This window comes from Solea senegalensis, linkage group LG12 (genome assembly GCF_019176455.1).
Source record: "Solea senegalensis isolate Sse05_10M linkage group LG12, IFAPA_SoseM_1, whole genome shotgun sequence".
NCBI lineage: Eukaryota > Metazoa > Chordata > Actinopteri > Pleuronectiformes > Soleidae > Solea > Solea senegalensis.
In genome coordinates, this window is record NC_058032.1 from 23,112,778 (window position 1) to 23,127,963 (window position 15,186).

Here is a 15,186-nt window from a genome sequence, read left to right on the forward strand (position 1 = left end):
CGTCAACACATTTAAATCATATTTATTGTATGTAATAAGTTATGGTGGGAAGCTCAGTTTCTCATATATAAACTTGCACTTTCATACATTTCATTTTACAGTGCTTGAATTATGTGCAAGAAAATAAATGCTGCATAACGTGTTGATCCTTCGTCAGAGGAAAACCTGCTCACAAACCCGCTCTTCCTCCTCCTGGTTTCCCTTTTTTCAACAGTCCACGTTTTTGCTTTTTCGGCGCCACATAATTGGGTTGAAATGACGAGGCCATTTTCTGTCTGCACACAGTGTTTCTGCTACAAGCTTCTTGTCTTTTGCCAATCATTTGTTTTTTTGGCAGGATGTTTTAGACACACACACTCACACACACACAGAAAGACTGGTCTGGCAAAGCAACGAGGAAGATAGCTGAGCGCTCTTCATCAGATGTCACAGGTGTTAATGTATCAACACTATTTTTTTGGTTTTACTGGTTTTTGGTTCTTCACAGCTCTATTATTGTGGTCTCTGGTCACAATAATAGAGCTGTAAATCCATTTTCTCTCATATTCTAATGTCTTAAGTAACACAAAGTAGGATTTGCCCCCTACAGTTGGTAAATGGTACTGCTATTACAACGGTTTTAACATATGTCGCGGTATCGTGTGCCTTTGTTGAAAAGCCAACAAATACCAGTGAACTCTGACTGACTATTGCAACGTATGCCGTTAAGTAGAATTGTGGTCGTTTGTGTGTCTGTCGCCATGGTGACGACCCAAAACCCAAAGGTCATGAGCACCTATGCTCATCAACAATTGTTCCATCTGGTGTTACGTTGCTTCCCTTAGACTCTTGTGAGCCAGGACGTGACACGAAAGGTCCTTGAAACCCTTGAAAGAAACCAGGGCGTGGGAACCTTGGTTTGTAGCACAAATCAGTTATGTTGTCTGTTGTCTGATTGTTGGGCGAACTGTTTTTGGGTTTCTTTATTCTTAACTCTTTGAAAACTGCATTTGGTCCTTGAATTTGAGGAAAATGGTCCTGGAAATTCCTTGTATTTGATGTCATCAGTTGTGTTGCTCATGTGGTTGTTTGGCGAGCAGTTTTTGGGTTTTCTTTCTTTTTTACTCTTTGAAAACTGCATTTGGTCCTTGAATTTGAGGGAATTGGTCCTGGAAATTCCTTGTATTTGATGTCAACCAAGGTGTGGGAACCCTGGATTGTAGTGCAGGATGTGATGATGAACACAGACATCGGTGATGTTGCTCCTGTGGTTGTTGGGCAGGCAGATTTTGGGTTTTCTTTCTTCTTGCCTCTCTTTCAAAAAGTGCAACCACACAAGCGTTGTTGTTATAGTCGAGCTGTGATGTCGCTGTTCAAAATTCATGTGAATCAATGCAGCGGCATCGCCTCACCGCAGGGAAACCAATGTTTTATTCATCGTGAATGAGAGGAGGAAATTTTGCCAGCACTAATTAGTTTGTACATAAAGTACGAGAGTCCAGAAGAGCCCGAGGTCCACGGTTCAGAAGCAGCAAACAACAAAAGTCGGTAATGACTTTTCTCGGATTTGTTTCAAACTTCGTGCATCGATTTCAGAAAATCCAACAACTTATGAGTTTCTCGTTCACACCTGTGGCCCCACGCATGCTGTCATTAAATATGAATCATTTCCATTAATGCAGTATGAGGAGGGCATGGCATGCAAACAAAGGCAGCCCTCCGCTGTGTTCCTGATTGATCATTTTAATTAAGCTGGCTGAGGGAGGAGAAGTGACTCCATACATCACGGCCTTACTGGTTATTTGTTATCTGTGGGAAAAGGCTTGTCCTTGTTCCCCCCCCCAACAGTCAAGAAATGCAGTACACTGTTAATATCAAGATATATATGTATATGTAACGAGACAAAAGAACTTCTTGTCAGCCAAATGTCTCAAGTCCAATCCAATTTCTTTATAAAGCAATTTAAAAACAACATTGTTGACCAAAGTACAAAAAGCAACCTTTAACCTCAGTTTCAGAGTCAGCAGAGAAGGCTTTGTTACCCTTCAAGGGAACACACATTTCACAATAATCTGCATAAAAACGGAATGGCGTGCTATGTTTTCTCGCCCAAGGAGAGAAGATACAATGAGAACAGGAGGGGCCCGAGGATTGAACCCTGTGGCACTCCCCAAGGGAGAGGAGGTGCCGTAGACGACTTAACACAGAAGCCTCCATCAGCCATATGAGAACGAAACCATTGCAAAATGGCCACTTTAATGCCCACCCAGTGCTGCACATGAGAGCATTAAAATAACAACATGGTCCCGTTGAGTTGCATTGATTTACATCCGCAATGGTGGTGACGACACATACTGTGTGTTTAAATGTGACATATGTGGTTTTAACTGTGTCACCTTTATATTCATTCTTCTTTATTTGTGTGACCTTGACTTTTACTATTTCACCATATTTATATGTTCAATCCCATAATTGTTTAAATCCTAAAAAGTTCCTCTGATGTTCAGTACAGGTCGGCTTTGTTGTTTTTTGTGCTCGTCAGGATTATTTCTGTTTCCTGAGAATCAGCCAAAACGAGTTGGTCCTGATCGCCGCAAACATCAAATATCCCACAGAGGCGACTGCGGTGACACCGACAGCCACGCTGGCTTCACACTGGTTTGTACGAGCAGTGAAGAAACGATCTCTACAATCAGGAAGCTAAAAACAACAACATCCAAACACCTGAAACGTCAAAGAGCTGCACTCCACGTCTGATTTCCTTTCTTTTTTTTAAAGTTTAATTAAGCTGCTAATGTCATGAGTCTATATTTACATCGTGTACGTGATGAAACTGCTTATTTATGATATTTAATGAACATGAACTCCAGCAACAAGTACTGATATTGTATTTTCGATGTCAGTATTTGAGTCACTAAATCCAATCCAGCTTTATTTGAAAAGCTCTTTATGTGTGAGCCTTTATTGTTTGTCTTTGAATACTTGGCTCTGTATCAGATGTAGAGCCAGAGCTGGCTGGCCCTGTTTCTCTGTGCCTCATTTTCACCTGGACTCGTGGTACTGTTTATCTTAAACAAGCTAGCTTTCCTTAGCTAACCGAGTGTTAGCTAAGGAGAATTGTTTTCTCATCTGTTACACGCTCGAGTCTAATCTAATGACACTTTTTCACCAGCATGGAGCAAGTTTTTGAGGACGAGGATGACGGCTGGACCCGGGTTAACTACCGCTGCAGCCGTCGCCGGGACCGAAGACCCTCACCGGTAAGACGCACCTATGCCTCCGCCCCCAGAGGCCCCAGGGTGGGTTACCGTGATGATTGGGCTGCTTGTCCAACCAGTGGACGGCTTATCCTCAGTGTGAGCAGCGGGCTCCTCATCACCAGCCCAACCAGCGGCCTGCATACCGCCAGCCCGACACCGGGACGCTGCCTGGACTAACCCAACTTCAACAACAGATGGCGCCACAATGGAGGGCCGTGTCGCCACTTCAACAGTGAGTCTGATTATACAGTAACACTGGTACTCCGCCCCCTCACAGAGGTGTCGGAGGACCCACAATTTGCCCAGAAAGTATGAATAATTCACCAGATAATCAAAACAATGCACCACTTCAAGAAAGTTAAAAACAGGGGACGACCCTGAACTTAATGGACAACATTAAACCACGGACAATGCTAATGATTGAGGGAAAAGCACGGGGAACAGAACGCCATGATTCTTTTAAATGAACCCTACAAACATGTCCGAGACAATGCTGTCAGTGAACTGTGTAGGTTTTCCAATATTGAGTGGGAGGGGCCTAAGTTTCTCCAAATTGAGACTTAACAATACTGTGAGATCACGAGGACCCGGATCTTCAGGAGATAACAGCACCGCCCTCCACACATGCTAAACCACTGGCCAGAAATAACACAGGACGGACACTGGGGGGCCAGGCGGACGAGTGTGCACGGACTCCACCCCTCGTGGATGATTGAGTCCAAAAAGTTCTTGTCTAACCCTAACACTTAACCCTTAATCCATTTTTTTTAACCCTTAGAGCTCACAGGTGCACCCATGGTAATTTGCCGTGGGAATAACACACAACTCCTTAATATGGACATCCTGTGTGTGTGTGTGTTTATAGATCACACATTCAGGCTTTAAAATCGACATAAAAATAAAAGTTTGATATCATTCCTCGAGTCAGTGAAGCAGCTTCACACCTCCTAAACCTTGACAGGACTTTCATCTTATTTTTCCTTTGCTCTACTGTTTTCTTGTTGTGGTTCATTTTTGCTTCACTTGTGTTTGTCTCAGTTTGACGCCAGAGTCTCCCGATTGTCTTCTCCTCTGAAGCCAAGACGCCTGATCTGCGGTGATGCGGCGAGAACGTCAGAGTGAACGAGTGAATGAACTCAGTGAAAATCTCCATCAGACATGAGAGAGAAAAAACCTCAAACATTGATATAGATGCACTTTAACAGAATGATTTATTTTAGTCAGATAAGATAAGATTGTCCTGTATTATGCACTGGCAGTGAAGATAAAGGGAATAAACAATATGGAAAAATACAATATAATAACACTAAGACTATGAAAAATAGCTTATTATGCTGTTTAATGTAACTTTTTACGGTGTTATGTAATGTGAGTGTCTCCATATGTGTGTCTCCCTTTTGTCCATTTTTGTGTAGATTTCCCTTCCCCCACTTACCTTTCTGCTATGATAGGTTCTTTATTTATATATTTTACCATGTTTTCTTGTCATATACCGTGTTATTTTTATCATTTCATCTGGTTTAGGCGCTCCACGCGTGTCCGACTGGTGTCTTTTTGTTTGTTTGAAACCCTTTCTGCCACAGAAACCACCTCTGAATGAGTCTGTGACACAAACGACCTGCGGGCCGGTTTTTACACAAAGGCAAAGTCTAATTTTTTCGGATGAAGAGGTTTGAGTTTCTTCGTGACTCCAGAGGAGGCGGTGAATGTTTTCACACAGATAAGCCGACTCACAAACATCCAGAGGGCGTGCGGGAAGTAAAAAAACAACAACAGCGAGGAACCGAGTCAAAGACACGAGGAAATCACTGGGGAGTGGAGCAGAAACGGGAGGTTAAAAAGAAGATGAACAGACAAACGGAGAGAGAGACAGAGCGAGAGGAGCAAAGAGGCTAAAATACACAGGAGAGACGCGGGTAATTGGACACAGGTCAAACACTTTAGGACAGGGCGGAACATTACAGAGACGGAATCATACGATAACATAAATGTGGCCCTGGAGTCCAGACGTTTTCTGAAGAACCTGAATGTGGAAACTGAGCCAGAGTTGACGTGGATCTTCTCCTCAAATATCCACAAAATCAGAAAATGTCACCAGGAAAATGTCCAGATGAAAAAGTGTCTTCATGTTCAAACCAGCTGCTGTCCTTCACCAGAAGGTTCTGGACGTTCTCCTGGTTTTGTAAATGAATGTGACCCAGATGCTGCACCTCCTCATCTATGGACACCAATCTGTGGTGTCTGGACAACAACCTGGTCTTAAACACCACCAAAACAAAAGAGGTCCTCGTGGACTTCAGGAGGTCCAGGAGGTCCAGGAGGACACTGAAGACCTCCAGCCTGGTGAAGAGAGCCCAGCAGAGGCTAAAACACCACCCCACAAACTTCTACAGGAGCACAATAGAGAGCATCCTCTGTCAGTGCTGCACAGTGGAAGACAGGAGTGCCCTGTTCCGGGTGGTAAGGACGGCCCAGAGGATTGTGGGAGCTGCACTCCTAGACCTTGACCCAGTTTATGCTCTGTTTGGTCCCCTACCATCACGTAGGAGGTACCACACTTTAAGAAGCCGGACCTCCGGGGTGAGGAACAGCTTTTTCCCCCAGAGCTGATTTTCTTCCAAGTACCATAGTTTGACTACCATGGTTACAGAAGAAGACAGGACTGGTGTGACACAGGGTTAATAGTCCACAAAGTAGAACTGATCCTCATGCAGCCCATAATAACTCATGATTCTTCATCACTCCCACAAAAGAAAAAGAAAAAACTTGTTCAATGACTTTTTCCCCAAAGGAGTTTTAGATTTTTACCAAACACGCCTGTGTTTTCAACGCTTACGAGTGAAAAACTGCTTTGTTTATCAAACCATCTGTGTGTGTTTGTGCTGAGAAGAGGAGGAGGAGAAGGAGGAGGAGGAGGAGGCCCCACAGAGATTTCACGACAATCGTTCACTTGTTCCCTCGTCGCAGCTTCGATTTAAACAAGTTAGTGAAACAAAAGCTTTAAAAAAAACCCGAAGTGAGAGAAACTTTATCACGTTTAAAAAAGAAAGTGGAGATGGAGAAAGTGGTTCAGGTTCAGGATCTCACAGACCTGTCACTAAAAAAGGAAAACCGAGAATATAACAATGTTAGACAAGATGTTTTTACATGTTGTAAAGATGAAGGGTAGATGATTTACCCTTTCAAATTAAAGTAATCTTGTCCCTTTGATCAGGTCTTACTAATTTTTATTACTTTATTATTTTACTTTCTAACACAGATACATGGACATATTTCTGTCCTTCTTACTTCTCTCCACTGGCTGCAGTGCCTCCTCAGGCCAGGAGGGGAATACGCTTTTCAAAAGGTTTGTTTCATTTCACTAAAGTGTGAAAGCAAACTCGGACCTTTGCTGGATGTTGCAACCCCCAATCGGACCGAGTTGAGCGGAGACCATTAGGCGTATGTATGTTTATATAATTATATGTAATGTTCATATGAGCTGAATCAGACGATTCCGATGACTTGTGTCCATGTAAATGGTGTTTTGCCTCCTGCAGTTGAATCACAGCAGCTGTAAAACTCCTCTTCACACACAACAGGATCAGTTTACTCCACTGTCTGGTGTTTTCTCACTGAAGCTCCCGTGGATTTATGATCTGGACTCACAGTCACTTCTGTTCACTGCACTTAATCTATCACGTCTAGGCTTCATAAATCTATTTCTTCCCCCCTGTGACGTCCTCCTCACTTATTTCTAGGTCAGACTTATTTCCAACATTTTCTCGAAATGATCGTTTCCCTCACATCATCATCACATTACTGGGTTCATATGATCCCAGTCATATGTGTGTGTATCTCCATTATCATCTTTCTTTTAATAGTCTGCCATGCACCGCTCTCAATGATGAGGAAATGCATCATGGGTAATATTAGTCAGAGGAAGTGGAAGAGGAATGTGCTGCTGCTGCTGGAGTGAAGAATGCTTGTGATTGGACGATCGATGAGGTTCATACAGCATCATTTATACAGCGGCCGTGTTCTAATGAACATGTATATAATTATTTATTAAGTATCTGTGTTGAAAATACAAGAAATCATCATGTGAGGGAGAATTTTAAAAAGGTCTCATCAATTGAATTCAGTTTTATTTCTATAGCAGAATCATAACATACATCATCATCTCAAGGCTCTGAACGTCTTCATAATATTATAGAGAGAAGAGAAACACACCGAGTTCACACAATGAGCACTTTAACACTTGAACAGGAAGAAATCTCTTAAAGAACCAGACTCAAAGATGTGTGGCAACGTGCCAAGATAGGTTGTGGTGAAAGGACAAATGGGGGACAAGAGTGAGGTGAGGTAGAGAGAGTTATTCCAGTTTTTTCTAGGTTGATAATTGTAAATAAATACACTAAAACAAAAATAGAATGGTTTCTATTCTCACTGTATTGTACGTTTCCCTTTAAATTGAACAAAATTACTTTTTCAAGTTTAAATTCAGATTAGTGAAGTAAATACTTACAGTCCCCCCCAAATTCTGTTGTTCTGTCTATTTAACAATAATATTATTATTGTACATTTCATCATCAAAATACTTAACCATAGCCACCGTAAATAAACGAATTAAAGCCACTTAAATTCAACACAATCAATAACTGATAAATGTGTCTCTGCATTTTTAATCAGATAATTTCTTTAAAGTATAACAAAGAATATTTACTTATGTTGAATATTATTCTTCCTCCATTATTCTAAAAGGTTATTTACTGTATGAAGGTGAACAATATGATTTTTTTCCCCTCGTATTGTAACAAAGAAAATACTTTTTAAAGGAAATAATAGATTAGGTCATTTTAATTTTAGATCCTTATTCTTTTGAATAGTGTATTCTATATTATATATATATATATTATATATTTGTTATTTTGCAAATAACAAACTGAATTTATACCCAAATTCAACATTAAGCCACTAAAACTGATTTTTCTGTTCAGGAATGCAAGTAAATAACTAAACTGACATCTTTATCAAGAATTAACAATGTGCTTTACTATTATTTCTGTACATTTATATATGGGTACCGACCCAGTCTTTGGGAACCCCTGACACATTGCAGAATCTCATGCACACTTCCATTTAATGACATTCCATAAAGGAATTCGGGTTAATTAAAGGGAAAGTAAAATATTCCCTTTTGAATGGCCGCTCGTTCTCCATCGTCCATGTCACACAAACTCTTCCTCAGGGGAAATTTGCCGGGCGTTCACACATCAGCAGCCGCACTGAGGGAAAAATACAATACATCAATGTCGTCTTAATGACTTCCTGTGTTGATTAACGGAACCTCTTAAACGCCGCACAGGTCAGCTCTGATGAGTCAGCGGTGATTCTCTGACATCACTTTTTATTTCTCATTGTCTCGAACTGTTTTTGACTCATTTCATGTTCCTTTAATATTTCTAATCTTCTCTTTTAGTATTGTTTTAGTTTGTATTTCTACCTTATTAATCCCCTTAGGGAAATGATTTCTCTGCATTTAATCCATCCTTCACAAGAAACCTTCCTAAAGCATAATAGTTGTACATTTGTGGTGAATTTACAGCCAGATCTGTATGAAACTGAACGGGTAAACACATAATTTAAGAGATGCTTGGTAAATTAATTTAACACAATATATAAGGATGTTATTGAAAAGCAAATTTGCTTGGGGTCCCCAAAAAAAATCTACTGCGACCCATACGTGGGTCCCCACCCAGTCTTTTGGAACCACTGGTGTAACGCACTTTCTGCTACATTAGCAAGTTTATAAGTACTTTTTTTTCCCCCACTACTTGTCACTACTGTGACTCTCGCAGCGGGTTCCAAATGCCCCTCCCCTTCCACCCCACCTGGCCCCGCCTCTTCCTCCCACAAACACCTGTTGTAACTGCTCTATCCTAAAGTTTCGAGCTCACTTTTAACATGGAAGACTTTTGGTTTGGTCAAAACTGTAAATTTAGATATTACAGTCTGTTTGATGGAGGTTTGTTTCTCTGACGTCTCTTTAGTTTTTGGGTTTTTCTTATCGAAGTGGAACTGCAGCATAACTGTCTTATTGTTTTAATGGGAAGGAGCATCATCATCATCATCATCATCAGCAGCAGCAGCAGCAGCATCAGCAGCAGCAGCAGAGAGAGTGTTTATTTAAACGTCACTGTTACTGATCTAGAGAATCAATCCAAACACATAATGAAAATCAACCAAATTCCCAGAAGTCCCACTCACTGTGCTGCTGTGACAGAAATAAAATCTCTTAATGTGAGTTTAGTAATGATTTTGGCCACTGATCAATAATCATCTCAGCGGCTGATGGAGTGGACACGTGTGGGACACAAATGACCTCTGCTTCGCGCAGTGGACAATAAACGACCTGCAACAATAACGAAGAACATAGAAATGAACGACAAGCTTCTTTTTTTAAATTCTTTTTATTTCATTTCAAAGCTTTTCGCAGCCGCAGGGATTAATGTGAACGGACGTCTAATCTAAACCTGAGTCTGTGTCTCACTCTCAGGTGACGAAATGAAGGTTTGATGCCAGCAAACAGATGGTAGAACATCTGTGAACATCTGGATGAGATGTTAGACAACACCCCAGCTGACAATTTCTGGTTTCCAGAATGTTCTGGGAACGTTCCCTGAAGGTTCCTTGGTTCTCCTGTAGTTGATGTAGAAATGTTCTCCTAACGTTAGTTTTTGGTTGCACATTTGGTTCCAAGAATGTTCCACTCGCGTAACTTTGTCACAACCTTCATACAACCTTTAAAGAATGTTACCCTTTGGTTGTGGGAACGTTCCCTGAAGGTTCCTCCCTAGGTTTTCCTGTGGTTGACGTGGAAGCGTTATCCTAACGTTAGTTTTTGGTTGCACATTCGGTTCCAAGACCGCTCCACTCACGTAACTTTATCACAACCTTCATACAACCTTTAAAGAACGTTCTCCTTTGGTTCCCAGAACGAGGCCTGAGGTGAGGTGAAGGATATTCAACTGCAACAGATCCTGCTACATTATACGTACTGTACCTTTAAAGACAGAATATAATACTAAATATGATCGTTAGCTATTGTCATGAACAGTATTTTTATCATAATGATAATAATAATAGTAATAGCTAAGGTTATATGAATCACACTTTTAAATGTATTTAACATATCACCTTTTTTTAAGGTGCAGTGTGTGAAATTTTATAGAAATTATTTTCATTTGACAGAAATTGAAGACAAGACCATTCCCACCATTCCCTTCATGTATCCAGATTATAATCTGTATTTCCCTGTTCCCGTGAAGGAGAAAAGGAGGAGGGAGTGCAGGCTGAAGGACAACATCAAAGCTCTTGAATTCATTTATCGCTCAGAGAATCGTTACCGTGGGACATTTGTGTCCATCCTTCCTTCGGTACTTCCTACCTTCCTTCCTCATCCTCACGGTGTGAGCGGCAGCTGCTTCTCCCTCTGCAAAAACACCACCCCCTTTTCTACTCCTCCTCTTTCTCTCTACGTGTGTGAATGTGTGGAGAGAGAGCGTGTGTGAGTGTGTGTAAGTGTGTGTGTGTGTGTGTGTGTGTGCAGGAAGACGAGGCGGCAGCAGGAGGAAGCACCAAGGACGTCCCTTTTTTTCCTTCCAGCCCCGGGAGCAAAGGCAGTCGGAGATGCGAGGGACGAGCACTTAGATCATCCTTCTCCTCCTCTTCCTCTTCCTCTTCTTCCTCCTCTGCTGCTGCTGCTGCAGGAGAACTTGTCTGCTGGAGGATCCACAGCTGCTGCAGCTGAAGCCCGCTTCCCTCTGATCCCGGTTCCGTGTGTGTGTCACTGTGTGTGTGTGTGTGTGTGTGTTAGTGAGAGTGGGATTTGCGCGCGTGTGTCTCTCACACACACAAACACAAGACGGAGGTAAATCGATGCCTGATTTTCACTCATTTCCACACGGTTTGTTTTTAAAGAGATGGGGGAGCTGTCCACTCTGTGTGGTGCTGAAACGAGGAAGTGCATATATGTGTGTGTGTGCTTTTTCTGCACGAAGAGAAATCCACTGTAATTCACTGTAATGTGTGAGCGTTCACACGCGAGCTTGATGCGTAATTACGCGCCGCGTTATTCATTCGTTATTTATGGATGTATGTATGGTTTTTGGAGTGGGATATCTGTGTCCACTGTTCCTCCAATGGAGGACGGAAAGTTTTACCACATGATCAGGGGGAGAGAGAAAGAAGAGTGAGTCGCGGACGCAGTTGCATGTGTGACAGAATCTCACTGTCCTGCAAAAAGCCGAGGACTTTTCTGCGCCACTTTTCTCACCCAAAGAGGCTGTGAGTGACCGCCATGACGCGCGCACGGTCCCGTCACACACACACACACACACACACACACAGAAGTGTCCGGATTTTGCTTCAATATAACATTTAACTACATAATTGCGTCATAGCTGCGATTTTCCAGGATAGATTTATTGTTGTTGTGGGTTTTTTTCCTCTCCTTGACCTCCGTGTCCTTCAGTTGACGCATTGGAGAAACGTGCCTGACACACAAACGCATTCCCAGCGTGTCTGTGACTAAACCAGAGTTACTTCACTTATTTCCATCATCTCAAATATTCCATGTTTGCAGTTGTCTCAAGTGAAGTTTTTACTCTTTTTAACCTGATGGAGTGTGTTTTAAAATGATTTAAATATAGTTTTCATTCAATTTTTTGTGATTTTTCTTGGGCAGATTTGGCAACAAAAGGACTCCCAGCACTTTTCCCTGTAACCAGTGAATGTGACATTGCTCGGCTCAGGAAGGCAGGGAATTAAAAGCCATCGGCGTCATGAATTTCGTAATGAAACAAGCGTTGGGAGGTAAGTTTCGTCTTCTTTTATTTTCTCTCCACATTTCACTTCTTCTTCTTCTTCTGTGCTGCGTTTTTGACATTTGCTGCGTTTTCCAATTTCTCGCCCGGCTTCACACACAATTCACACATCATTGTTTTTCTTCGATCTCAGACAGATGCAGAGGAGAGAGCTTCCTCCTCCTCCTCCTCCTCCTCCTCCTCTTTTCTTTGGTTACATTTTCCCTCCACATCTGTGCTGCTCGCTGCACACATGCTGCAGTTGACCCCTGGGGCACACTGAGTACAGTTTACTGTAACAGGTGGCTGATTTGTAATATAGACTGAACCGTTGTGGCCAAAAGGGCATTTCATGATCCAGTGAGTGAGAAACGGTGTTTCCTGCTGCGGCTTCAGCTTCACATTCCTGATAATCACACTGTTTTGCTCATCTCCAATAATACCATTCATTCTCAGATTATCAGAGAATTAGTGGTAGAAGTGATGGTGTTTTGAACATGAATATGCAGCAGACGCTGCAGTGGAGGGTGAAAGGACGCGAGGAGCGGCAGAGGTTTGTGTTTCCTGTTAGAGCCGCTGTTGACACAGAGCACCGTCCGTCCGTCCGTCCTCACACTGGAGGAGGATCTGTTGAGCTTTTTTGTACACGAGGAGGTTAAATTAAAGGTTAAAGTTGTAAAATGGAAACAAGAGCAGATGGTTAATGAGTCAGAGGCAACGTGTGAGGCTGTGATTGTGATGTGTGAGATCCTGATTATGTCGGTTTATCTGTAAGTTTGTCCTTCTGTTAGAGACTTCCTCCAATCTGAAACTAATGAGACGTGTGGGTGATCATTCAAGTGTGTTCTTATTGCGTTTTGGTGAGAATTCACCCACTGATGACGGCAAAAAATGATTTTCTATCTCTTATAATGGGCAAAAGTGTAAAAAAAAATAATATCTCCATAGACCACACGATTCCAGATGGTTCAGTGAGATATAAGTGAGCAGGTAAAGTTGGATCAAAAATGTGTAAAAGTGTCTGCCTGTGTTTGAATTGTTGCCGTGCACAGATCGACGGTTCCAGCTCCAGTCACACAGACAGTTCCTCGCGGTGTGACAGGTGAAATATGTTTTCTTTCTCACTGTCTCACACTTGACTGACGTGGCTTCATTAAAAATCCATCGTGCTGCGCTAACTGTTGCTTTGTTGGATGAATCTTTGAGCTCAAATGCTGACCAGAATTCAGCGAGCGTGCAGATTGTACCAAACAAAGGACGCCTTCTACGGTGGCCCTCGCATACCAGAAAGCATGTAAACACAACTCTCTCCGGTGTCATCTCTTTATTCTATGTTGCTTTATGCCCCAGGTTTATTTGTGTAATCATCTGTTGCTTCAAAAGACCAAACTTAAAAAGGTCCAGGGTGTAAAATCTATGCAAAATTGTTTTGTCAGAAATTGAAGACACAATAATTATACTTTTATACTGGGTCATGTCGACTGAGGTGGCCATTTTGGACCGCCGTGTAGTTACAGTATAACGTGTTTTGATGCAAAGTGAAGGCGACTATAGGTTCTCAAATTCCATTGGCAAGGAATTGTGAGTTGTTGATTGTCCCAGTACCAGAAATTTGTCTTGGACAGCAGTGCCCCCTACAGTTGACATTCAAATAAAAACAAAAACAATGTCGTACACATAATCGTACGGACTATATATCGAATTATTTCAATGTGCAAGAGCAAGAATTGAGGTGTTGTCATATTGAGTGTATTTAAAATTAATAAAACAAAAACTTACACACTGTACCTTTAAGGCCATTAGAGCTGTGAGAGAAACACAGGGCCTCCAAGAAAACAAAGCCCTTGTCTAAATTACAAATAAAAGACCACAAAAACAAAACTATTATTGTTATTTTTGCATGATTATACACCTATACAAATATATTTATGGTAGTTTATTCAATTTCTGCCGCAAACACTTTTACACACTTTACCTTTAAAATGTTACAAATGCAGTTTCCAGTTGTGTTATATCCAAAATTCAGTGTACATTGAGACAACTGGTTCAATTTGATGGTTTTTGGTGACATTTAAACAAAAACATCAAATTTGTGTTTTAAATCTGAGGTTGAGTGTGTTTACTTTCCCCCAACACGTCTTGAGTTTGTCCAGTCGCTGCTTCCTGAAGAACCACATTCATTCGTTCATTCATTCATCACGTACTCTCACAGCTGTGTGTGTGTGTGTGTGTTACCACCGCGCTGGAACAAAAGCTCGACATCAGTGGAGACGACGAGTCAAAAGCTGCTGAACTTTACATAAAAGACATTTCACTCATGAGGGAAACAGCGGCGCGTCAGTGCCGAGGTCTTCACCTGAGGCACAGGAGTTCTCTCCATCCTGGGAAACATGCTTTTCTTGTTTCCTTCTTTAAGGAGTAATGAGTTTTCAGTGTGCAGTGGATTAACTGTGGGCTATTATCTCACACGTCGCCCTCTCTCTCGGAGGAGAAACTCACACTCCATCTGTTCACATCCAGCCTGTGGTGTGTGTGTGCGCGCGTTCTGTTTATCTCGCCGAGCGCGGGCGTAAAACTCATCAGTCACCTTTGACCTTTGACGGTGTTTTTTGAAAGGCAGGTTATAAATGAAAAGTTCCCCCAAAGTTTTCCGAGTGAGTGAGACTTTATAGACAGAGAGACGAGAGACTGAAGCTCAGTTTCGTTTAACCCTCCTTCACCGTTTCACTTGGGCCCGATCCCATTTCTCATTTTTACACCTACATGTTGCTCTTGGAACTGAGTTTACTTGGAGTAGTAGTTGAAATCTACGCCTATGAAACAAAACACTGGACTTTCCAACATGTAATAGTGATAAAAACAACAAAGTAAAGCTGTCACTTTCTCCAAGAAATCAAATTTGACCGAATATTACGAGATCATTGATAAACGTAATGGCATTTCTTCTATTATTACTTAGTCACGCAAAGTCATGGCTAAGCCAACAGGTGAGTCAGCAGATTTGTCACTTTGTCGTCTTTTAGAACCTAAAATACTCCCACACGCTGCTTTTTAAACATGTTTTAGCATCGTGTAAACAAACACAACATCTTTTTTTGCTG

The 15,186-nt window shown here is 41.8% G+C and overlaps 1 protein-coding gene across 2 annotated transcripts in view; it reads left to right on the forward strand.

Moving 5' to 3' along the window:
- The first annotated feature begins 10,804 nt into the window (after nt 1-10,804).
- LOC122778481 (complexin-2-like) overlaps nt 10,805-15,186 on the forward strand; it is a 55,497-nt gene continuing 51,115 nt past the window's right edge. Inside the window, exons 1-2 of one of the 2 annotated variants that reach the window (XM_044040437.1) lie at nt 10,805-11,151; nt 11,968-12,095. In XM_044040437.1, the coding sequence (XP_043896372.1) occupies nt 12,065-12,095 (31 nt within the window). In that variant the 5' untranslated portion in view covers nt 10,805-11,151; nt 11,968-12,064. Of the gene's footprint in view, nt 11,152-11,436; nt 11,568-11,967; nt 12,096-15,186 lie in introns of those variants that run through there. The other variant, XM_044040436.1, reaches the window with a different exon arrangement.